At 30.7% G+C, this 27953-nt stretch overlaps 1 protein-coding gene and 1 non-coding gene across 3 annotated transcripts in view; both read left to right on the top strand.

The window, feature by feature from the left end:
• The window catches only part of LOC113520294 (protein trachealess), a 226776-nt gene that overhangs the window by 100558 nt on the left and 98265 nt on the right, over window positions 1–27953 (top strand). For both annotated transcript variants that reach the window (XM_052898025.1, XM_052898024.1), the window contains exon 4: window positions 1676–1696. In XM_052898025.1, coding sequence (XP_052753985.1) covers window positions 1676–1696 — 21 coding nt within the window. The remainder of the gene's footprint in view (window positions 1–1675; window positions 1697–27953) is intronic.
• Window positions 12705–12844, top strand: LOC113510291 (U4 spliceosomal RNA). The gene has a single exon (XR_003402088.2). It is a non-coding gene; the product is annotated as a U4 spliceosomal RNA (small nuclear RNA).

Here is a 27953-nt window from a genome sequence, read left to right as displayed (position 1 = left end):
CTGCCAATCGTGACAACTACTTGCAAAACCTCTCTTATGGTATGGCCTATGTTCAGCAGTGGTCAGTTAATGGGTAGTATGATGATGATGATGACTTCTTCTGAAGGTTAAAAAGTCACTCAGTGCACAAAAATCATTACAAAACATTCTTTCCTCCTATTGTCATTAGGTTCATATTTCACGTCATTGCTATGTTACTTGTATATAAATAATCGATTTCAATTAAGAATACACTTAATTACATGTGCATTTAAGTTGAAAATACGTTCAATATGTATTGGGTTGTTGTGTATGAATAATAGTAGAGGGGTCAGTGCGTCGCAATATTGTCGGATATAAATCAAAGCTTAGCGAACCTATTCCGATGGTGTTGCTTTTAAGTGGCTTTTAATGTATTTTTTATTGTTTATATATATATATATATATATATATATATATATATATATATATATATATATATATATATATTTATTCTTACTATATAATAAACAAAAAATTTACTTTGTGTATACCGAAGTTACTTTTTATCGCAGTCAATCATTATAACCCGATCACACAAACGAAGTCGTGGATAAAGCGTTGTAATACAGTAATATTTAATAATAAATTGTTATTTAATGTATAATATACATCATAGGTAGAATTAAAAAAAAATATCATAATCATTATATTTATTAGAGCCATCTGCACTAGAAATATATATATACCATTAATGTAATGATAATAATGTATCATGATAAACTAAGTATCATGTTAATAGGAATTCAAAATTTACTATTAGAAAAATCTTATTATTTAAAATATATTTTCCTATTAAAATACTTATTATTCTTATTTAATGAATTTATTTCATTTTAATAATTTTATTCTTAATATCATTATTATTCTTATAAAAAGAATGTGTATTATAATAGGCGACGGTCTCAATGCTCTTAGCAGAAGGGCTCTATACTAACTTATCAGCCTGGAAATGCAATGCGTCCATTGTTCATTGCATTCTGAATTCCGATATTAAGACACGGTAACGTCTTATTTTACCTATATTGTACGATTTATTTTCTGTTTTAATAAATTTTATCTATCTATTTTATTGTTTGGGCGGAAGAGACGAGGTTTGTCGAATGGCAATGAAGATAAAATATAAATAAGTTTAGAATATTCTTACTTACTTAGTATTTGATCGTTAAAATAATAAACTATATACTAAAAATTTAAATATATAATTCAAAAATATTTAAACTTAATCTATATGGAAAATGATTATCATTATAATTTAATAAGTATTCTATACACTTCAAAATAATGTTTCCTTATAAAAATACACAGATTAATATTATATTATCTGTGGTATAGGTGATTTGTTCAATAACTTTTTTATTTAATAACTACTAATTAGATATGGAATAAATATAGTATAAAAATTCAAGAATTTCTCTTGAAACTATTTTGCGCACGTTAACTACTGCCATCTAGTGACAAGGAGTTAAACCCAAACAACTTGCTTTTAATATAGTTCCTCCCTCTACAGACAGATGGCACTAAGAGGACGTCGTCTTCACGGTGCCGTAAATATAATTTTACTGGTTAGAGCTGTTTGCAATTTAGTTTATATTTTAATTTATAATAGATACATGATAGAATACAATTAATTAATTATGTTAATAACTTGTTTCAGATACTATGCACAAGAGAACTGGTTAAGTAACATTTATTATTAATAGATTTATAACTTTAAATATAAGATTTTATTTTGATAATATGTAATAGTTTTGTTATAATTTCGTTTAAATTATTTTTTTTTATTTATTTTTTTATTCTATATATCTATGTGACATGCCTGAGAGTTTTTAGAAACGTGTTGAATTTTTTTCACGACGATGAAGAAGCGGGTAACTAATATTAATATAATTTTGTATCCAAAATTAGGTAATATCATTAAAAAATATTCTAAACTTGATAATAGAGTGTTAACTGATCCCCTTTATATTTTTGCAACCCTAAACAATGACAGTTATTACAGAGCTTCGTCTTTAAACGTAGCTACCTACCTTATCTAATTTCTTTTATTGTCTTAAAAGGCAAAAGAATTTATTTCAGGGTCCGTTTGACGTTAACCCTTCCGTTGCTAATGAGAGTCGCTCTCAAGGAATTAAAAGTGTAATTCGTAAGTATTAGGGGGTTAAACATTTTATGTTACTACCAAGTAGAAATTGACCGTGTAATGTTTTTCATTGTTGACGAATTTTGCTGTTGTTTCAAATTACTTTTAAATAATAAGCTATTGCTTTGGTTTCTTTTTTAGTTTACAATAACTTTCTTATAATAGCGTATGAGTAGGATTAGCGAAGAAGTACAAAAATTTGAATATTTACAAGTATAAAAATAGTAAAAAAGTTGACTAAATATAAAGGTAAGTAGAAAACTCGGGAACAGCAGGTCCAGTTCTGCTATTTTTTTCTTCTTATAATATTCGTTGGTCAGAGGAAGGTTTTTATGAAGAGCGATATCGTAAATATTGCCTGAAAAAATATAAAACCTTATTTTTCTTTTACCTATATAAACTGTTCCTATCAATTCAAACATTTACATCAAATATTGAAGTCTACGTATTTGATAGACGTGTGTCGGGTTAGATTGTATTAAATACAAATATATGTATAATCAATAAATATAATAATTAAATAAAAATAATATATTCATGGGAATGAAGACTGGTGAAATGTTATATTCTTAAATACCTTATCATTGAATTAGATTTATAACGGTGAAATATAGATGCTGTTAATTTCAAATTCATAGTTTATTAACATTCAAATTTTTAAATAAAACAACAAATGAATTTCTTACGTTTTCTTAGCTGAAATGGCATTCTGAGTGGATTGTGGAATAATAAAAAAATACTATTAAAAATGTTGTATATTACTTCTTTCTTTCTTTCTATCCTAGTCAATCAATTCTCGGTCATAAGGACGAAGTCGCGGGCACATCTTGTATTGCATTATAATGTGTTTTTTTTAATGGGTAATAATGAAATGGTAACGCCGCCTGAGCTATCGGGATACACTGGCGGGGCACTAGTGATGGATGATAGGTGAGGAAGAAAAGGCAAGTCAGTTAGCTCATCGTGATGAATTCCACTAGTATTAACCACGACGGTTGCCAGGGTTAACCGCGGGAGGTCGACCTGATAGGGTGTATTGCTAGCAACGGGTCAATTAGACCTTATTACTAACTATCCTTTGCCCCTAACATTATAACGTGTTGCGATTAAACAGCTTTGATTTGAACACACTATCGTATTAGTTCGCAGTCCAAATATAACCCAGAGTCAATTTGTTATTCCAATGCATTCAACGCAATAATGTTATGGCGATATCGGCAAGGTTAATATTGTTCGTGACAGACAGACGAATGGAGGGATCAGATTATTCAGTAAGAACTATTATATTCGTAAATATAATGTTTAAAAGTATTATAGTAAGAAAATAAGTATACGGCGTACTAATGTTTTACGTAATTAAAAAAAAAGTGGTTGTAATTTGATTTTGATAACACTTGTTAGTACAGATGAGTAATATCCAATATCTATATATTGTGTTCTTCGGAACATCGATGACCATCCATTGCGATATCGCCAATACCAGTCAGATATCTATATTCATTACGAGCGGGTTCTTTTTTCCGATATTATATATCGGAAAACCGATATCTATATACAATATATAGATATTACTAAGTATTATGCACCCTTACCTGTTAGTTTCTAACAACTAGTTAGTTTTTAACTTACGTATTTAATGAACATGGGAGTCCCTCGTTATCATTTTAACTGAATATTTATTTTTATTTATTTATTTATTGCTTTTTAAAACTACAATTTATCTAATATATAAAGTACCTATATGTTTTAGTTGTTATTGATCTATTATATATCCATAATTATATAATAAAGTGGAAGAGTTTGTTTGTTTGAATGCACTAATCTCTGGAACTACTTACCAGTTGGATTCGATTTTTTTTTATCATTTGATAGTTTATTTCTAAAGGAAGACTGTTTAACATCATTATACGATTATAAACAAAGCCGCAGGATATACCTAGTATAATATAGATCTACAACTTAGCATTTTATAATAATTTATAACTTACATGATGCGACGTCATCCCTAAGCCACTCGCTGTAGACGGATTATTTCGCGGCGGTAGAACATCAAAGCTCGCGAGGGTTGTCGCGATGTGAATTTTAACACACTACCTACTTCAAAATCAGATAGGTATTCCTTAGTATCAAGATTTCCGGGATAATGTTGCTCTTATACTGGCCAACTTTAATACTGTAGCATAGTAAAGCGACATACACAGTAAAGCATTTAATTGCATCAAATACAACAATAAAATAAATTATTTAGATGAAGTGATTCAAAAGGCAGATTTATCGCTAAACAAATCCTTCCAGACAATCTTTGAGTAGAGGACATTGAGAGAAAAAGATAAAAAAGTATATAGATAAACTCTAAGATTTAAACAGGAATTAGATCCTGAAATTGTCGAACTGCATTCGACGTCTACCACTTTTCATCCAGTAGATTTTCTCAGTTTCTCAGAGATTCTATGGATATATATATGTTTCCCGTGTGGTTCCGGCATAGAATAGACCACCCCTTCCTTTCCCGTGGGTGTCGTAAGAGGCGACTAAGAGAATATAATAGTAGAGGGATAGACAGCAGTGTCCCTCTTAAAACATCTCTAAAACCCTAACTGCGGTTTTCAACTCGCCTGCAAAGCGTGGCAACTGCTGGTAAAACTCCTCTTATGGGGAAGGTTTATGTTCAACAGTGGACAGTTAACGGCTGGAATGATGATGATGATGATATATCTATAGTGTGTGAGAAATGATTTCCCAAAATAGGAATTTTGGGAAATCATTTCTCACAATGAGAATTTATAATAAATTACCTAGTATACTATATAAAATAGTTTATATTTTATTCAGTATATTTCAGTCAGTACAATAAAAACTAAGAATATCTTAGTACATAAACTCAATTTTATAAGTCCTTACCGGAGGGACATAAAAAGGATTTGGGCCCTTTACCGTACCAAATCGCAACTTATTAAGTACCATTTTTATCACCTATTTATTCAGAATTTTTATAAGGGGAACCGTGGAACCATTAATAATCATTTTAGAATGACAGGTTAGAGAGATTTAATGCTAAATGTCTATTAAACGGAAATAAAGAGATAAACATCGTAACTAGTTAGCATGAGGATTGAAAGAATGAAATGAACGAAAGGATTTTAATACGTTGACAGTTTAACAAGAACATGGAAACATAGAACTTTGAACTAGATGATGCCTTACTGTGGTTTAATAATCTCAAGATCGAAACTCAGTCTTTTTTAAATTGATATTCATTTGAAAATTATTATCACTTGCTTTGTACTTTGGAAAACACGTAAAGCAACGTCGAGGGCCTTGATATACAATAAAAGCAGCTTAGAAACTCTTGACACCAAAGCGCGAGACAGGCAAAGACTTCTTTTATTTGTGGGTTGGGGTTAAACAAGTTTTTAACCTTTTTTGTGTTTGTCTTATGCTATTACTTCGCAAATTTAAAACCGATTTTGATAAATAATTTTTCTCCTCTATTGTTTTTATTCGTGATCAAGTTAACTATATTGATCACGATAAAAGCTACTGTTTTTTTTTGCGGAACATAAGCTTAAAGACAACAAATGTTGCATTTTAAATCTGCCAATAAGTGTAATAAGAAAAATTGTTAAATTGTCAATCTGTGCCCATTGAGCCGTGTACAAACGACTGTAATAAATAAACGCGGTGCAGGTGACTCCGCGCCGCCCGGGGGAGCGGTGTGTACGCGCCCTTACGACAAAAGGATTGCTCGTTTTATTATTTTTATTAGCATAGTGAATCTTTTTCACTTGCAGTTAATGGATGTACAGGTGGTTTAAATTTTATAAACACCGTTTTAATTTGTTTCTACTATTATCTATCCCTTTTACCCTTATTATTACTGTAGAGTATCACGTACAGATAATACAGAGTACTACAGAGTCTACAAAGTTTTATAAAAGATGTCTTCTTCAAAATAGATATATAGGTATCTCTCTTCTGTTGTTTTTACACAAGACGTCTTTTGTAAAACTTTGTAGAATGGTAAACTCTATTAAGGAATATAAAAATCTTTAGAATCTAGATTGGACGTACCAAATGAGAGATGCTAGAGGTCTCTTAAAATTAAGTTGCATTTATTTGCACGAGATAAGAGCCATCGAAAATTTCAAAAAGAAGAACGAGGCTGAGGCTTCGTAAATTTTTATTTTATAATTAATTGCGAGTATATAAAAAGTCAGAATGTTGTGTTAGTTCTGTTAGATAATTTCGGTTTTACATTTTTAAAGGACTAACACATTTACATATTTATTTGTAATCAAGTAATAGTATTCGAATGTTTCGATGTTATTATAATTGCTGTTCTTAAATTGTTGCATGCCCGATAGGGTATAACTGTCGATACTGATGTCAAATCCAAGGCAATGGTTACTGCTATATGTATGTACACAGTTAGCAATAAAATTCTATTCTATTCTATTCTATTCTATTCTACATTTTAAGTACTTATTGTACTTCATAAATATTAAATATATGTAAACATTTTCTATAATTTCATATGAAAATATTAAATAAGTCAAAAGCGAAACACTCTGTACATCGTAGCCAAATACCGAAATATGTTAAGCTAAGCACCTTGCGTCACCCGTGTACTCGCGAAATATAAAAACGCTGCAACCGTGTAATGAGAATTTAAAACTCCCTTTAAACTCCGCGATACGCACCATTTGCCTTGTACAGTATTGTGTCTTCCAAAGACCAGTATAAAATGACACATACACGACTTCTAGTCGTCCTCTTTTTCATCTACCAATGTAGAGCATCGAAAAAACAGAGGAGGTCATGCTTGATTGGTGGTATACTTTATGGTCGCCTCTTATTGTCTACGGCATAGACAAGCGTTTTTATTATCTGTGGGGGCGTTTTAAAGTGAACTCCGGGGCCCCTTAAGTGTTGTAACTTTTCGTTTGAAGATGGGGTTGTAGGTAAATTTTGTTTTGACTATTATGGACGTTAGGATTTTCATGTTATTGGTTATGTTGTTATATAGTTATAATAATCATTCTCCTTTTTTTATATTTGAATATAAAATAGTATTTTGAGAAATATTAGATATATCATCATCATATCAGCCGTTAACTGTCCTCTATTGAACATAGCAGGGTTTTGCCAGAAGTTGCCATACTTGGCAGGCGGATTGGCAACCGCAGTCAGGCTGTGGTGACGTTTTAAGAGGGACGCTGCTGTCCATCCCTTGTCCATTTAAGTATCTTTTACGATACCCATCGCAAAGAAAGTGGTGGCCCGTTATATGTCAGTTTCAAACGACGATATTTTATATATTTGTCTCACTAAATTTTTTATATAGTTAAGCTTGTCTTTTTACATTTTTTTTACCATTATTATGTCTGTTGTTTTTTGTAGTTTAGTTTTAATTTTTTTTTCATCTAATCTCAAATATGGTAAGTATTAGATAACTTATATAAATATTTAAATCACTCATTTACGTCCATTGTTGAAAATAGGACTCCTTCATAGTCTGCCATAAAGAACGGTCCCGAGCTTCCTGCAGCCATTGATTCCTAGCAATGCATTTGAGGTCGTCGCTCTATCTAGTGGGATTATCCTGCATTGTGTTAGCCTGTACGGGGTCGCCACTTAAGAACTTTTCTTCCCCATCGATTGTCAGTTCTTCGAGCTATGTGATCAGCCTATTGCCAAATCAGCTTGTTTATCCTTTGGACTGTGTCGGTCACTTTGGTTCTTCTGCGGATATCCTCATTTTAAATTTTATCACGCAAAGGAATTCCGAGCACAGCATGCAGAGGGCATATCTCGCTGACGTCCTTGAAGGTTTTTTCATACGGCATTATTAAATACTTTTTTGTAAATACATATATGTATATCATACATAGAAATCACCCAGATTAATATAAACAGACATACACACAAATACAAATGTTATTATATATTGTATGTATACAAATATTGTGCGAGAATTGAACCCGCGACTATAGAAAGAGAAGACGGTATGTGAACTGCTACATCACCAAGGTCGTCAAATAGAAACAAAGTGCAATAAAGTATATAAATATTTTAACTTCATAAAATAATTTTCCATAGTTCTTTGTTTTATGTCAAAAATATTTTGCCAAGGACAAATTTTATATCACAATGATTTAAGATTGTGATCGACAAAAAAAGACTTTATTTGTGGCTAAACCAGTTATTTTAATTTAAAAACTAACCTACTGAATCGATTTTGAAAACATTTATATAAAACCAATCTGTGTATCAATATAATCTTTCAGACAAAAAAAGATTTTCCAAATCGGTTTACGACTAACGGAGTTATGAGGTAATAGACATAACAAAAATATAACCGAATCGAAAACTTCCTTCTTTTGAAGTCGGTTGAACATGGTTTCCTTTGTCCAATTTATATATTTTTTCCTAAACAGATTGTTATTCAATTTTTTAAATTAATTTTGAATCTTATGGGAACGTACATGGTAACACGTATCTACTTATGTTGGGTTTATATTTAAACTTTAGAAATAACTATGATAATTTTATTATAGCGTAAAATTCATATAAACATAAACTATTCTTTAAGAGACTGAGGACTAGACTATGACTATCTAGATAGGGCATCGAGTGTCAATAAAAGCTCTAAAAAACGTTTATCAAAATTTTTGGTATATATGTTGATTTTTATACATTCAATTCTTTCAATATATTGTTAACGTGTACAACAGTCTGAAATTATAAAATTGATAATGCAGTAAATATTTTTACATAGTAATATAATAATATCTTAACATAGTCAAAACTATATATTAAATATTTTAAAAAAATATGTTTATGTGTATGTATTATATGCGATATTGAATTAAAAACGATTATTTAAAGTGTTTGTTTACTATGTGTGTTATAAAATACACATAAAAATTACCTTCGGGCAATTGAGATAAAATTTTTACAGCATATAAGTTATAGCAATTTAAAAATCATTCCACAATTTACTGAATAATTTGTATAAAATAAATTGTGATCAAAGGTTAGTGTTGTACAGATACGCTGACGAAGACGTGAGCACAGCTAGTAAATAAATAAATTGACAATTTTATCATCAAATAAGATTAGTACTATTGGAAAAAAGAGGTTATTTTTGTTTAAGCATTTCTAAGAAAACACTCTATCTAGATGCTATTGATCTTGCCGAGTAGTAATCTATGACGACAGCCATGACATCAATCAAATAAAATATTCCGGTCAGGAATCGAACCAACTACCGCTTCCTGCCTGTACGACGGTTGGGCAATACCAGTGATGGAGTCTTGGAAATTCATTGGGCATAAAACATTTTATGGTACATAGTTATATTCACTTTAAGTAAATTAAGACAATTATTAATTTAATATTAAACTTTAATTAATATCTATTATAGAGTGAAAGAGAAGGTAAACTGGAAATTAAATTCTATGCCAAGCCGCGTGGCCAGTGTTTGTAATATTAAGCTAATATTCTGCCTCTATCTGGTAGATCTGTACCCAGCAGTGGGATGTCAATATGATATTGTGTACATTTTATATATATTTAATTATAAGTTTTAATTACCCAAGCATTATCTTTGTATTCTTTTGCTTTTAATTAGAGAATAAAAAAATAAAAAAACAAAATAAATACTTATAAACCTCGCTGTGACTCCCAAAGGAAGCATATTGCTTAATTTCCATACTTGTAATCTTCGAAATATAACCAAAACGGAAAAAATATGTAAATTTTATTCGAACGACGAAAAAAAAATACAAAAATCTCTATGGAATCTTGCTGTTAAGTGAGGAGGTGCGAAGTGACTAAAAATCTCTAGTGAAATGAATATTTTACAAGCATTTCTTTGTGGTTTCTTTTTTTAATGTTTATTTATACAGTGGGGCTGCCAGTACTGATAGGGGTTAATATTAATGTTTTCCCGCCCTCGGGGTGTATATTTAATCTGTGTGTTAGTACAAATATTTGGATTTATTGATGTGAAATTGTATTGCATTGATTAATAGGTTATTATCGGGGGGAAAGGGATTGTTAGTAATGGAGACTGAGAATCCTATTGCTAGCAATATACCCAACCAGGTCGACCTCCTCGGGGTTCTCCCAGGAAACTATCATGGTTAATTCCTGATGAATTCATCATTGTGGGCTAACTGGCCTGTTTTCCTTTTCGTCGATCACCCTTCACTGGTGCTCCACCAGCGTTTCCCGTTAGCGCAGGCGGGGTTATCATACCATTTTCACCCATCAAAAAAAAATAGGTTATTATTACTGTGTACATAAAATAAAACTTTTCAAAACTTTAATTTTGCCGTGCCATAAAAGAAAAAAAAAAGAAATTGAAAAAAATTTACTAGGTATATAGATTAAAGATTTATCAAGCGAAGTTAGCTACTCGTAATATAACAAAATAAATAATTTAATCATTTTATTTGGACAATTACTTTTTCTATATAAATTAGTTTTGGTTCAGGTCATGGTTACCATCAGGTGGGCAGGTGCCACGAGCATACGGCCCACCTGATGGTAAGTGGTTACCGTAGCCTATGAACGCTTGCAATACCAGGGGTATTACGCGCGCGTTGTCGACTTTGAAGAAACCTCTTTACCCCTCTTTTGAAGAATCCCATGCTGCAGTCTCTTGGGAAATTTTCTGACTGCCATATCAAGGATTACGAGATCAAGGATCTTGAATATAATGTAGACATCTAATGGTTATCAGTATCGAAAAAAGTTATAGTCTATTGCCTGGGTTCTTCAAAAAAGGGGTTAAAAGAGGTTTTTTCAGTACGTGAGGTATTGCTGGCGTTCATAGGCTGTGGTGGTAACCGATTACCATCAGGCTGGCCGTGTGCTTGTTTGCCACTTCAGTAGTATAAAAAAGTTATGCCTAAAGATTTTTTTAATCTAACGTCATCCTAAATATATAATGTTTTGTAAAGAAATCACACTATTCATATCGCTAAGGATGTAAGAAAAAATATTCATAGTTGCCATTTGCACAAATCTCCGTCCATCACCCTGGGTGACGCCATATCACCAAGATCTGACATGACAAATGATGGCTGTATCCAACGACCAGTTTATCGTGGACTTCCATTCTTCCTGTGTTCTTTAAAAATGTACTAAAATGGGTGGTACAGCTTCGTCACAGGGTTCAAGATAAATCAGACATGTTGTATCCGTCTTATTACAGGGGACTTTGATAAACGCCCGCGCCGCTTCTCTCGCGACAATATAAACTTTTTTTTTTATTATTATAAATATAATTATAAAAATCATATTACTCATATAAAATTTTAAAATATTCGCATGCTAAGTATATTTCGCGACTTTTCCCGTGCGAATTAGTATATAATGTATCAAGAAACAACAGAAGACTAAATAGCCTTCACATTTTTTTCTATTTTATTTCTATCTTAGGTTATCATCTATCTATATTAGATTATTCTTTTGACATCATAAAAAATTAATACTTCTGTATTTTCATTATTTAATTTTTTATAACATTTGAAATTGCAAACAAACTGACGGCCCATCTAATGGAAAGTGGTAACCAATTAACCAATCACTATAATTTGGTGTACCTGCTTTAACCAATTTGGTAAAATTTACTTGAATCAATCACTATGAAATATTTTTTTTATTTAAAATATTTATTCATTAAAAATAATATGGTATACACATATGGAATAGAGAAGGATTCATAAGCTATTATTTATCGCAGCCAGTAAACATTTTTTGGTGATGCGGACGAAGTTGCAGGTAAAAGTTAGTAATCTAATATTAATATTGTACGGTAAAACTATAAATTTGTGACAGTTTTGTTATTGTCATATAATAAGCGTATATTTTTGCAGTTTAAAATAAAATTTTCAATGGAAATATTGAAGATTTTTTCAAATATCCTATTTGAATAATGAAATTGTGGTTTCAAGTACATTATCAAAAATGGGTTTTCTTTTTAAAGAATATTGTTTCTAGTGTCCTCTTTTCGTGGAATTGAACTGATACTTACTCTGCATAGAGACATCACAAACAGTTTTATAGCTATTTTCATGGTGAATGTGTGCGTTCATTCCGCGCCACCTGAATATTTTATTGTGTGCAATAAAATAAATAGGCTTATTAATAAGCAAATCATGAATCGCCACTGTCCATCTGCTCAGTATGGCCGGCGTGTTCTATTTTTGAAATGTGCAGTAACGGTTCGCGTGTGCGTGATCGCGTTACAATTTGAATTTTGAAGTTCGGAGAAATTCGGCCAACGTTCCCAGCCAATGATGTTGCGACGTTCGATATTTAAATCGTTTCTCTTTTCGAATATTTAAATTCAAGTATTTTCGATGCAATTTCTTTCGTATATATAAACTATTGTTGATGGGGAGTGTGTTGGGTGAACTTAATTTTTATATTTCTCTACATATTCGATAGATGGCGCTACCGTCGTATTACATCGCACTATGGTTTCAGTGTAGTAAAAATGATAACTTGTTTTACTTACAAGTCACAGGTTAGCTTTGCGCAGTGGCAATATCATAATCAATGAGGTTAATCCGAGATGTGATTATTGCTAGTTGAAAACTTTAACCAATACCCCGCCACGATGGAGTGAAATACCGTCCGCTATGGCAATTTTTGAACGGCCGTAATGGCCTCATAAATCAATATAACTTTTAAAATAATATTTAATTCGAGTGAACTCAAAAATACGTTATTAAATACCGATTATAAAAATAATTCCATTATTTGTGAATACCATGATATATTTTATTAATTTTTTTTTTAGATTTTCTACGTATAAAACCGTGGCAAATCCCTAGTTAAACAGTATCATACTTTCATTATTCCCACAGTGACACGCGATTCCATTAGGCAAGAACGAAATTTCTCTTATATACTTAGTACTTGTGCCATGCGTCTAAACTATAAATAATACACTAATAATTAATTAAATTGAGAGTTTAAGATTACAACTACTTTTTTTAATAGAACGAAAATAAATGTTTTACTTAAATTTTTCCTAAACGTTCTTATAATTTGAAAGCCAAGGGTCAGTACCTACATTTTTAGGGGATATTGTCGCTGTACAAATTGTGTGTTGTGAGATTCAGAGCACGGACAAGACGGGGCCTTTCATTGTACACCGTGTAACAAAGGAGTGTAAGACAGAAAAAAATTTTTTTAATAATCGTAATTTTTATAAACGTTTATCGTAAAACAACTTCTGAATTATACAGTTATATAAAAAAAAAAAAAAACACCGGATTTATATAATTTCTCTCTATATCTTTTAAATAAAAATATGTATCTCCTAATAGTCATATGACTTAATTATTAGAGATTAATTTACTTTTTTTTATTTATGTATTTATATGCTTTTGTACATTCATTTTTAATATAGATATTAGGTTATAATAAAAATTTTGTTGGACAATTGGACATATTTCTTAAAGAGATTTCTTCCAGTCAACTTTGAGAACCCGAAAGAAAGCATCTATAGGGTTTGTATATAAAGTATAGCATATATGATACTAAAATAATATGATAAATATTAAATTGTTTTTAGGTCTCAAAATGAATTTAAAATTATGGATCAATGAATGGATCATTTTTTGTTTCTTTTTGTATTTAACTTCTTTGTTTATAAAATCGTTTGTCCTTATTGATTATCAACGCATAACTAAAATTACTAAGTCCAGAAGGAATAATTCAAATCAATTACTCAATTAAATAATAATTAGTAGTATTAGTAAAATCGTGCATTGCTAACGTTAGCACACGGTGGAACAGCGCATTTATAAAATGCTTTACTAAGATAGTATTATATTATCTGTGATCAAGCTGACTTATTAGAATATTTCATATCGAGTTTCTATCTTCCACTATTGTAATCGTAATGTATTGTGTACCTCAAGTCGTTTCAACATCCTAAGATGAAAATCATTGATGTCATTAAAAAATTAAATTAATGATTCACACACACAACAGTGAAATCTAACCTTATCTAAAATATTACCAGTAATAAAAAAAAAACATTTTCTATAAATATAGGTGAATTTGACTTACGTCACTTTATTTCGTGACATTTAAAGTTAGGGTTAGATGAAAAACGACCCACCAGAAATTAAGTCTCGCGAGTGAAAAATGGTTTTCTCCATGGACAGTGTTTATGCGACACTATTCGGTAAACACGGGTTCCGTAGCCATTAAAGAGGGCAAACACATCTCAAAGGTCATTTTGGAGTATGGAAAAAAGACTGTAGAGTGTAGGTATTCTATTATATAGACATTCTTAAAAGTTTTAAAATAGTACTGATATTAGTAAATTATAAAAATAAACACCACATAAAATAAAGATAAAACACAATATATTTGTTGCATTAAAAAAGAATACGAAATAACGGTTCTATAAGAAAACAAAAAAATCTCACCGTAAATAAATTGTATTAAAATGACGGCTCGGGTAACAAAAAAAAACAAATGTTTTAAGGACTTAACAATTTGATAGTATTTTGTAATTCTACACTATCGCGTGTATCTAAAACAATTTGCAGTAATATATGACTTAATTCAACCGAACAATCTGAGGGATGAATAGACAAGAAAGATTTTATGGCCATTGAAAAAATGTACATCATTGATTATGGTGTTCTCGTAAATCATAGCCATTTCTTTGTATTTCTTTTTTTGGAATGTGGCAATATTTTGTCAAAATTTGTCAAAGTAATAGGATCTTTTGATTAATTTTGTTATGTGGTTTAGTTTTAAATAAATACATTAATATTTTTAATAACTCATTGAAATGATACTCATAGATACTTCTAGAAACTTTCAGAACAATAATTTGTTTGTAAAAATAATACATATCCAGTTACAGTTACTTTTATTATAAGTTTTCAAATTTTAAATTCATCTAAAATCAACGTATTTATTAAACGGGAATAGACTTCTTGATATTTAAAGTAGTTCATACAATTCATTTGGCTGCTTCGGTTAATCTCTAAGGCACTTGGCGTGAATACATTATTTTTTTATATAATTTTCAATGGCAGGCATGATGGAAGTTTATCTAATAGAAAATTTATAATTTTCACAGATTATGTGCAATATATAGCTCAATAGACAATCATTATTTTTTGTGATATATATAATTTCAAACATTTCAAATTTTTGAGAATCGCATTAATTTCTTTAATACACAATTTTAGGCAACGACGTACTGCTGTTTCTTGACAAAAATGATAAATCGTGATGCATTTAAGAAATTAAATGCTTGAGTTTTAAAATTAAATATTTTAGTTTTTTTTTTTTAATTAAGTAATAATAATCTACAAAATGTAAATCTCATCATTTTTACATTATTATGATAGCTGTATACGTCAACAAGAGCAAATACGCTAATATAAAAACATAACATCAAATAAACACACGCGATTAAGCTATAAAAATGCTACTGTTTTTTGACACCATCCCCTTTCCCGGAACGTATAAACGCGTCCAACGATTTGTTTATATCACATTAACAAGAAGTGAAGACTAATAAAGTAATAAAAACCTGGGGTAGGACGGCCGCGGGGATAATTTTGCTATTAATATTCAATTTTTACCCCAAAACTTCGTTGGCACTTCAAAGAAAAATCTAAGATGACAATCTAAAACAAAGTATCTACTTACCTAATTTCCAAGTAAGAACTGGAAGGGTTACTCGAATTGTATGCATGTGTGCGTGAGTTTCTATCAGTGTGTGACGTTCGCACACAAACATTAACCCTTGGCGCGCACGTGGTTAAATTGCCCATTAATATTTTTGTGGAAGTGTTTTAAACTAGTGGCTCGCTCACGGTTTGAAGTAGATTTTTAAAGATGTCGCAACTGAATCTAGTTTGTGCATGTTTCTTTTTTTTTTGTTACAAGTATGCGCAAAATGCCATATGATGACTTACTCAAAACAGTCCCAAAAAATGTAGAAGACTTAAAAAAAGTATTACAGATCGTATCAGGTGGTATTATTTTTGATAAAAAATGATGCAATTTTTATAATAGGAACCTCAAATTTCATACAAAGTATATATTTAATTTGTTTTGTATATTTTACTACGATTTCTCTAAATACAGTATTGTGTCACATGTGTAGGTTTTAATGTTCAGATGTAAAGGAGATAACATATTTGGTACACTTTATTCTATCTTTTATCAAAAAAATTACGGTGTAGGTGTGTTCATTACATCTGGTTTTGAAGTGTAGGCAGGCTATTTGCGAGTATTTTATTATTATATATGCTGAATTCCTTTGTTAAAAAAATAGTTTCACTAAATACGAGTATACTCGTACTTAAATGTATTTTATTATTCCTATCCTAGTTACATGATATTTTGGATGTATGGTACTCGGTCATTAATTTAGTATAAATATGGTATTTATTATTAAGAGGATTTTGACAGCATTTACCACGCTTAGCAGGCGGGTTGGCAGCTGCAGTTAGGCTTTTGGTGTTGTTTTACAAAAGTTTTTACCAAAGCTTGACTGCGATACTAATCCGCCTGCCAAGCGTGGTCACTACTGGCAAACCCCCCTCTCCCCTATTGAGGAGGCCTATCTTCAGCAGTGGACAGTAATGGCTGATATGGATTATTTAATCACGCTTAAAAGGCTGAACAGTATTAATTGAAAATTAATACACAGCTGGGCATATCCTTAACGCAGAAAATACCTTTCGTCATGCTAACAAATCCATGGAATTGAGTCAGTAAATTAATAAATAAAATGTACTTGAAAGAAATTTTCGAATACATTTATAGATAGACGATGACTAGAAAAAGTCACCCCCAAGCTCACAGGTACACCTGAGAGTTTTGACAGTTGACTATCGAGCGATCATAATGCGCGCGCGCAGATTTACGACGTCGTAAACCGCGGCGCCCGCGCACCACAATAGACTGTTGACAAAACGGGCGCCTACGCGCAGCATAACGAGATATAAGATGACGAGTTATCATAGTATGGATAATCCTTACTATCCTTATCGTATTGTATTGCTATGGTAAAATGAGTGACTGTTACCTCTTAGCGCCTTAATGGTTTAGCGATTTTTTATGAAATTTAGTATAATTTATCCCGGCTAATCAATAGTTACACGGCTAAAGTCGCATATACTAGCCAGTACTTGTACAATTAGAAGAAGATAAGAAATAATAAATATTAAAGAATTTTCCGACATATAGTTTTACACAAATTTAATCTTTCTCAGAATTTAAATATCTGTAGACACTAAAAGATTCAAGTAAATACTTTTTTATTTATCAGAGAATACTGCAATGAAATAAGATATGTCTTTAAACAATAATTTTGGAATTTTAGGATTTTTCTGTGAATATTATAATTCGATATAAGTTTTGATTCAAATAATATCAGTAATATTAGAGTAGTACGTACTTAATTATAAAAGGAACCATTAATATTGATAAATTAAAAACCTTAGAAACTATTACGTATTAGTACCTTCTTATTATCTTAATAAATCTTAATAAATAAAATAATTATATATTTAAATAATATAGCTACACAGTCTAAAATTAATCATTCACATTTTGGGTGCCTAACGGTTAACACTAGGCTCCGAGCAGCAATTTAATAATTAGCCTGAAATATGTCGATTAGACGTGAAATACTTGTCGTAAAAGGTGCGTAAATAAAATGGCAATTGAAGATTGATAGCTAATATGGAAGGTTATGGAACTTCTGGTAGTAATAGTCGTGGTCAATCTTCGAATGTTGGCAGTCACACATATACTAATGGTAGCAAAATTTAACAAACTAACTCTATTTAAATAACCAATGATATGGAATTCCACAAGATAACACCTAGTTTAGTAAAATATATTTTAATTTTAAAAATAATCGAATTGATTTACATGACCTACACACGTACAAAAGTTTACATAATTAAATCTGACATCAGAGAAAAATACACGTAACCCAATTTTAGAATATGACATTAAATAAAATTTAGTTCTTAATATTTAAATTGTAATTTAAATAATATTATTTTGTGAAATTTTTAACAATAAAAGATATAAGATTATTCAAGTCGCATCTACATTAGTTATATCCTCTATTTGGCAGTAGAACATCAAGTTATTATGACACAACCCGCAGTGACCTGTCTTTGTCTACTAGCATAGAGGCACAAAAAGTTCCATATTGATATCCACTCATAATTCTGACGTTTTATAGCCTTGATCCCATGAGAACGGTAGCTACATCCCGATAATGGACCTTGATAGGTATTTTTGGAATTTATAAATTACTAGCATATTTGCCCATAACTTTATATAATTTTGAAACAATGAAATAGACCATGTTTGAATAACGTATCAAAATAACGTATACACCAGACTTTATGTTTGACATTCGGGAATATATCTGTAACAACCGCATCCAATTTGGTGTAGTACTTTTTACGCGATGACGAAACAAATACACAGATTAAAATATATCTTTTTGCCTTCTACAACTCTTATTAAAACTCCTCATATATAAATTTTTATTATATATCTCTTGATTATAAATATCGTCTAGTTATAATTTTATTATATTTATATTATTTATACATATTATATTTATTATATTAGCTGTTAACTGGCCACTGCTAAATATAGGGGGTTTTATCAGTAGTAGGTACGCTTGGCAAGTGTATTGGTAACCTCAGTTAGACTGCAGATGTTTTAAGAGGGACGCTGCTGCCCATCCCTCGACCATTAAGTTTCCTTAGTCGCCTCTTATGGCACCCACGGGAAAGAAGGGTTAACACGAAGGATATTTTTTCTGATTTTGAATTTTTACCAAAAAATTCATGTCTGGATGATTAATAATTATTATCACTTGCACAAAGCGAGTCGCAATCATTTTTAAATGGTCCGGAGGGTACCTAAGGCTTTCATCCGTCCGAGAAGTCATGCAGAGGTAATCGTATAAAACATTGGCGACTTAAATATTTTAAACTAGAGGGCGACATCTTTGCACGTGTAATATTAGATTTTTTAAATTTAAGTTCACACATACTATTCATAAAAGCGTTAAACCACTCTTAAACAAATTTTCCTCTCTTTTTTTAGTACTAAATTTCTAATTTGAAAGAAAGTGATTAAAGAGTGTAATAGTTAAATAAAATGAGTTTTTATTTTTATGAATATGGATTTACTTTATTTTTTTACACGACACTTTTAGTTAACAATAAAAGAGATAAAAAATTTCACTTAAAAGACTCATATTTTAGAATATTGTTTGATAAAAATATTTGTTGTGATAATATCCAAAACCATTAAGCAAAAGTCAACCCTTATAATGCGGGGCCAAATTAAAAAATGCCCACGCCCGTTATAAATGGGCGCGCAACACTGAAGGCGCGCGCGATGATTAATGCTTAGCGAAATTAAAATAAGTCCGATAATGTTAAATTTTATCTCGTTGTACTTATTTACGAGGGCTGCGGAGCGGACATCCTTAAAGATCTTAGATTTCCTATTCTGTTTGCCGACTACATTTTTCTATTTATCAAATGACTGATGACAGAGGGTTTTTAAATGTCGGCAGTCGGTGTATTATAATGATTATTGACTCAATGCTTAAAAGCAAATACGTTTTTGAGTTAATTTAAATTATAAATTGGAGTAGATTTTCAAATACCTAAGTATTACAATATTTAAAAAAATATTTTAAAATACATAAATTAAGTCGTAATCATTTAGTTGTTCTGAATCAAGTTACTTACTTACTGTACAGTATAGATGTACTTCTCTTTACGCAAAATATGTATTATATTGTACATTTTTGTTCCAATACGAATATTTCTCGTAATCTTTATTATTAATAAGTACATTTTGTAAGTTCCTTAACTTTGATCCCATGAAATAAACAAGTTAATCATAAAACATTCTCGAGACATCGTCGCCCACCTTTTTATTAACATTTTCATTAGAATTGACTAAAAAGAATCTCCACAGAGTACTTATAAGAATCGAAAAACGACGCCCAGGGGCCTTCTATATTCTCCCGCTGTAGTGAAAATTTTGCGAGATTTATTTGAATAAATTATTTTATCCACCTGCAGCGAAGGGTTGTTGGCTGGATTTATAGCTTGCACTGCTTCAAAATATTGGATGCCTTTGAATTATTTTTTGTAATCTTATCTTTAAACAAATTTCACAACTGACTCCCACACCCAACTTCAAGAAAGTATATTATCTTATAGTATAAGAAAATATACTTTCTTGAAGTGATCGAGGTTTTTAAGCTATTTATGAAATATAAAAAGCATGAATAATAGTAGTAGATTAGTAACATTGACCTACTAGTTGTTACGTGAAATTCTTCTGCCTAGTACACCGTCGTTCGTCGTTACTAACATCCGACTGTCAGCCCTCTGGATTGTTCTTGTCGTAATTTTCATAACTTTAAGTTTTTACTTGCGACTTCCTACTGTAGTTACCAATCCGTCTGCCAACCATGGCAACTACTGACAAAACCTAACATGGTTTAGAAATATGTATATAAATATATTTGCCATGTGGTCCCGGCATAGAATAGTTCATCGTTTTCTTTCTCATTGGTATTGTAAGACGCGACTAAGGGAACTTAATAGTCGAGGGATGGGCAGCAGCGCCCCTATTAAAAGATCACTAAAGACTAATTGCGGTTACCAATCCACCTGCCAAGCGTAACAACTACTGGTAAAACCGCCTATGCTCAGTATTGTGTTTATAAAAGTAGATGATGTGACGACCCGCGACTTCGTCCGTATGACCGAAATATATACACTGATCGGGATACAAAATAGCCTATGTTCTTCTTCATTTTCCAAATTTCAAACCAATTAGGAAAAAAACCATAAAGGCGCCGAGAGGTAACAAGTAAACAAAGAAACAAACGTACTTTCACATTTATAATATTTGTAATGAATTTCAATCAAGGGCGTTTAATTATTTTTTACAAACGATGACTTAAACTAGGTATTAACCTAATGATTACAACCACAAAAAGTGCTTATAAGTACTACCGGTTTCCGTGGTGATGATTCGATGCTCATTCGTATGCGACTCATATGATTGTAAAATTTTATACAAAACATTAAATATATTTACGATTCTTTTAAATGCTCAACGACATGACATCACCACCAGTTCTTCAAAGAGAAACCAATGACAATGGGCGAAAGAGACATTTTAACAGGAAATAGTTTATATTCTTAAAACAATTGCAATAAACGGTTGATGTCTTTAGATCGGCGAATGTAGTGTTACGAGTACTCTGTGAGCTCTAATATTGAGTTCAATTTGCTATAAACTCTGCTCGGACCGATAGAAGAAAGGATTATTCAAAATAAATCCCTAAAACATAAGACATTCGTTTGAATTTCGATATTCGAATGTATCGTGTTACGTCTGTTTGAAATGGGAACTGATGATTGGTGATTTCGAATTTGGAATTCCGCGCGCGAACTGCGTTGATAGATCGGTGATGGCCGGCCATGGCAGGCCATCGCATTTCGTTCGCAGTGCATTTGACCAGAAAAATCGGTGAACGTGGCCTCTTTCACTTATATCGAGTTGAATAAATCTGTTTTTTTTTTTTATAGATTTACTTAATCCATTTGAACTTTTAAGTATTATTGTTTCCACATTTTCTATCTGATTAACATACCTACTATCATTAACTTCTCAATCTCTAGTTTTTGTGGTAATTTCGGGAAATTCTTTCTTAGTGGATAAAAAAGTCATAAAGAAGTGATAGCCTGTGAACAGTAAGTTAGGATTAGTCTTCATAAAATGGTTATGCCCATTGACGGCCATCTTTTTTTTTGTAAATTGGTATGATATTGGTAACTTACTCATCATGTACATAGGTATACATTTATTTGCACAGATACTAAAATAAAATAACTCATACTCCACAAACTCAGTGATGTATCCAACTACCTACTAAAATAGTACCTACTGTTTAATTCAATAGTTTGAATGGCGTATGGGTTTTGGAAAATCTACTGACAATTTCTTGTATATAGATCTAAATGTAAATATTAATGGAATAAAAAAAAAAAAAGAAATATTTCACTAGAGAAACTGAATATTTTTCCAAAATAATCTGCTTGCCAAGCGACAAAAAATTTTAAGGCTCTAATATTAATATGACGCGTCCATCTACAAAGCTATTATGGCTCAATTTTTCTGTCGATTTTAATATTATTTGGGAGAATTTATATTCAGTTGCACTCGTAGAATACTGCCCTAAAAAGATGATAATGCTTTAGATATCACCTTGTATATATATTTTCTAAATGAAAATATATATAAATACAGTATCTTTGAATTTTGTCACAGTGAACATTGGATAGATCACTCGTGCGTAAGACGCTGCGCGGAGTCGAAAACGTTATCCAAGGGCTGGCAGATTGAGGCGCTGTCAAATGCACAGATCATTCCATTATATCTGGCAAAAATGTCTCTAAAATAAAAAAAAAAAAAATAAGTATTCAATACTAGATTTGTGCGGGACCTTGCATGCCCATGCCAAAAGTTCTCTTTTACGTTAAAGTCTATACTCGTATCTAATTTCATGTCGGTTCTTAGAGCCATTAAGGCGCCAATAAATAAACAAAACGAGCTCATTTATATATTTATAATATCAGTGACGATAACCATTGAACAGTAGGCAACTATCTAGAGATAAAATTATGCTGTTACAAACTCGGGTTAAGAATATGCAAACTAAGTAACTCTTCCTTCCTTACACTCGAAAGGGGCTTGCAAACACCAAAGGGGATATCAAACGAAATCCATCAACGCCTTATAAGAAATGTCAAAGCACCTAATTCTAGCTATGGCTTCATACTATTCAAATTTCCCGACGGATTTGTCGCTATAGACAGAGACACAAGATAGAGATTTGATTGTGGTGTGAAAGGGACACTTGTATGGTCACGGGCGCAATTCAGATGATTGGTGTACGTGCAGTGTCGACCGCGCCTATACGTGACTTTTGAGTCTGTCTTCGAGATAGAGACGTACTACGAATAATTGATTTTGATACTTTATAAATAAATTTGGCAACTCATTTTTAAGTATAATTTGTACTTTCTCCTACTTTATTATCTTGAAACTCTGATCTTTATCCTAGAATCTTTATCAGCTCCCCAAGACAAAGTACAAACGAGTCTATTGGTAGAATTGTTACCGCTAGCGAGTCCATGAGATAGAATGAGATGGCAACGTGCGTTGTATTGTTCTTTCTCATATGAGCTACTCTATTGATAGAATAGGGGTTGTTTAAGAGGCGTGTTGTATTGAGTTTAAGTTCTGATATTTTGTATAAAAAGTCAACATCAAGGATAGCATCAGATCATAGGTGAGTATCTAATGAAACGAGTGATTGTTTACATTTCTTTTTTACAAGAAAACTTAACATTTCTCAAGTAACACACTTCCATGCTTGCTTACAATACCATCTCGTTTTAAATACAAAATTACTGTCATTGCGTATCTATCTATTAAGATTCCAGATACTATTATTAATCTATACTACAAAAATTCGACATGTCAGATGACGCTCCGTGTTACTATCCACCCAAAAGGATTAATTTAGTTTTTTTTTTAACAAAATCATACACTTTTTTCTTCACGCTTCTTGTTCTGCACTTGTGGCATGTTCTATGGAACCAATTTGTAACTAACCAATAATAATAATAATATAATAACCAAGGGTGTCCTCCCTTTCAAATAAAAAAGAATTTTCTAAATCGGTTTACAACTGACGGAGTTATGAGATATCAAATATAAAAAAATACATCAGAAATAAAAACTTCCTTCTTTTTGCAGTCGGTTGAAAAAATAGCAACTATCAAAACATTCAGACCGTGGTGTTGGATAAGTAGGCGACAGTAGGCGTTGAGTCTAGGAGTGATCGCATGCCTCGGCTACCGCTCCTGAGCTCTCCATTCATTCTATTGTTATGGTTTAATAGCATAAGCTTTGTTATCTGTCTATATTTTTTAATTCCTAACTAATTCATTTAATCAATTCGGCTTTGTCAGAGATGATGAAACCTTTACTTCTGGTCGTTATTTTTTTGCGGTTTTTTAAAAAATTAGTCATTAAACACCTATCTAGCTTCTGTGTAAGCTTCATAGTTTGACTTAATACTTTAAGCAACTTAAAAAAGTAGGAGTTTCTCAATTTGTCTGTAGTTTTTTTTGTTATTTGACATTTTTAGTTAATTAGAACGGTATTTGATAATTTTTATTGTATAATTCATTGTTTGTGTTGTGACTTCTTGATGAAACTTTATTATATCAGTTATATAATTATTATACAAAATACTTGTACTTGATTTGATAAGTATTTACACCTGAAGATGAAGTGTCTATGGAAAAAAGTATAAACAACATTTTATAGTCAATTCTCAATGTAATTTGTATAATTCATTTCCGTGTTACTAATTAATTATATTAATAATTTAATTAATTATTATTTATTTAATTTAATTTTCTATTAATTGTTATTATATTAATTTTATTACGATTACTGTTGTTTTGATATTCATTATCTTTCTTTATTGTATTTTAAATTATATTTCTGATTACACAAGGGCCATTTTGCAGAGTGAAATGTAATAAATGCAGTGAAATGCATTAATACTTCCAGCTATCCTAAGTGTTATTTATGTACGACTAGAGATCATTTCATCGAGCCCTCGGTTAAGTACATAGCACAATGAAGCAAAAGAACGAGGCTAAGTTATGAAAACTAGTAAGTAAAGTATGTTTTAGGAAACTGTCAAATTATGGCTATCATATCACCAACTACGTATTAAGTGTTGTATATATTCCCACAAATAGGACAAATTTAATGACACCCTATTTAGTAAATTTAATGACCCCTTCGTTTCAAATTGTATAAACAACCTATTTGGTGCGGTTTTTAATAAAACTAGAACATCATCCATTTAATTATATACACAGGACGTGAAAGTAATGTTACGAAAACTTTGATGCGTTACTAGTTTCATGCACGATGCATGGAGCTACTTTTAGAATGTAAATCATGTTTTAAAAATTCATCAAACTACTTACTATGCACCGAAGATCCAGACTTACAAATGTGATGTATTGTAATCTATATACTTGTATACTAGCCCCTCTTATTCATAAAAACGTCAAACTTCACATAAACCTAATTTAGCTATCGAAGAGTTTTGTCCCTTTATTTGTGTTAAATTCCTAATTTGAAAGAAAGCGACAAAACTGTGTAATAGTTAAAATAGGTGTGTAGGTTTTAGTTTTTATGAATAAGAGAGTTAGTGTACATGTATATCTATTGAAATGTATATATTTGTGTGTAGGTAAACACCGGTTACCAAATGTGAATATGCGGAGTGCTACATACATCACAAGGCAGCAAATGACAAATGCCTCTAGCTACCCTATTTTTTATAGAGTATACTTAGATTTTTTACAGGCTATCAGAACTAAATAATCATTACTTAATAATTAATTCAAGGATAATTAATAAATCATTCTTAGATAAACCGTGGAATATGGAGTAAGTATATTGAATATAAAGAATAAAAAAAAAATCCAATATAAGTCACGTATTTAGGTAATTAACCTAAATTATTCAGTGATAAGTGAGTTTTAATGCTAGGTAAAATGTTATGTGTACACATAATACATGATATATCTTTAATTTGCATGCAGTATATCACGTATACAAGTTCATTTTAACTTCTAATGATGTATTTGTTATCAGTAGTAGGTAATTAGGAATTGAATAAATATCAAAGAAATTAGGTCTCAAAATATCATATTTTTGTTTATTAAGGAAAATTTTAAAATTACTCAAATACCTAATTCACTAACTAAATAAATTTCTTTAACAAGTACAGAAATATCAAAAAATATATTTTAAACTTAGCATACAAAAAGTGTGTTATTACATTATTGTTATTATTGATTTAGAATGAAAGATCCAAAAATGATTTTTAGATTTCAACAGTGTTTCACTGGGTTTTGTTCCACTTGGTTTATTTCCACTGTCACTAATCCTATATAGATATTAGAGTAGTAATGAAAGTAGGAATAAAATAATGCGGTTAAAATGAGGGCACCAATAGAGATGAATTAACAGTTATACAAATATCTACGAAGAATTTGTGGTAGATCGTATTAGTACCTAACTGTGACTTGATTTTTAAGGAATTATTAATGTTAGGTATGGTAAATGTATATATATTATAAATAGTGTTATACGTGTATTTCTTATGTATCTATAATTATTTCAGTATGTTACTATAATTATGTCACAAATTTTTACCATATCTGCCCTTCATACGCTTTCTGTTTTTACCTAATGGTTAGCTGGTAGAGAATGCCACATGACATTAAGTTCGCCACTTGTACAAAGTTTTATTGTGTAATAATGAATAAATAAATAAATTTAAGACTAATATCTAGTATTATTTTATAAAATTTACAAATACAATTTTATTAAGGAACAATTTGAAATCATCGAATGTAACCACTGTATAATTTTTAATATGATTTTACGATCCAATAGCCCCGTTTAATACTGGAGTCGACTACCGTAATGCAAAAGTCATGTTTTTAAAAGAGTACATTTTTTCAACTCCGTTTTTTTTATTTCATTTTCTCGTCACCCACAAGATTGCCCTTGTTACTGTTAGCTGTGGGGTGGGTGAAAGACTATTAAAAGTTTAAGACCCGGCTCGTCTTTTAGTCGATCGCAATTTAGTCTATATTAAAATATAATAATTGGTTGTTATTTAGTAGTCTTACTAAATTACGATCGATTATTGTGTTTAATAGTGCTTTTAATTCTTAATATATTCTCTATTTTTCTCTCTTTATTTAGGAAGAAAATGAGAATTCTCTATTTCGAATAATTATTATAGTAATATAGATTATCAAATTATTAGACGTCTAAAAAAACTTTTTAATCTTAATTAATTTTTTTATTACTTTTTTAAGTATTTATTTCTCACACTTTAGGATTAAAAAAAAATTTACATAATATAAAATCGTAATCTTGTAACAAGCAGTTGTACTTATCTACTGCATAACCATTTTCTCATTTATCATCAACATTATTCTTATATTAAAATAATTTCATTGTGTCCAATTCGTAACTCTACATCGTAAATCGTCGGGGTGTACAATTGTGGGTGTTTCCTGCGCTTGTCAACATGCCATCGACATGTAATACTATTACAAAATAAAAATCGTGACTTAAAATTAATAAATTTACAAATGGCTCTTTGTCATCTCTGATTATATGTATACCAAAAAAATACGTATTAATTAATATCTAAAAATATGATGGGGTATCTTTTAATGCAAGTGAATTGCGGTCAAACTGAATAGACGCAAATTATAAAGTTAAATCTATTTGATGACGTTCAATTAGTTGATTATATGTTAAAATCCGAAATCTTGGTATTGAATATATAGGTTTAAATGTCATAACATTTACTCGAAAAAATTCTTTATTCGTTATGTTTGTAATTTGCAAAACAAAGTTTATATAAAAGAAAATACTTGTATTTGAAAAAATTTAACGAAAAAGTGAAATATTTTACTCGAGCAGAGCCGCGGGAAATAGCTAGTTTAAAATATATTCGTTACTAAATAAATAAATAAAAAGATTCTAACAATCGTTATTACCTTTTAGTTTATTTATTTTATGTTGTTCATTG

The sequence above is a fragment of the Galleria mellonella genome, unplaced genomic scaffold (genome assembly GCF_026898425.1).
Source record: "Galleria mellonella isolate WM207_F2 unplaced genomic scaffold, CSIRO_AGI_GalMel_v1 utg40, whole genome shotgun sequence".
Classification (NCBI taxonomy): Eukaryota; Metazoa; Arthropoda; class Insecta; order Lepidoptera; family Pyralidae; genus Galleria; species Galleria mellonella.
This window is presented reverse-complemented; position numbering and strand designations above follow the sequence as displayed.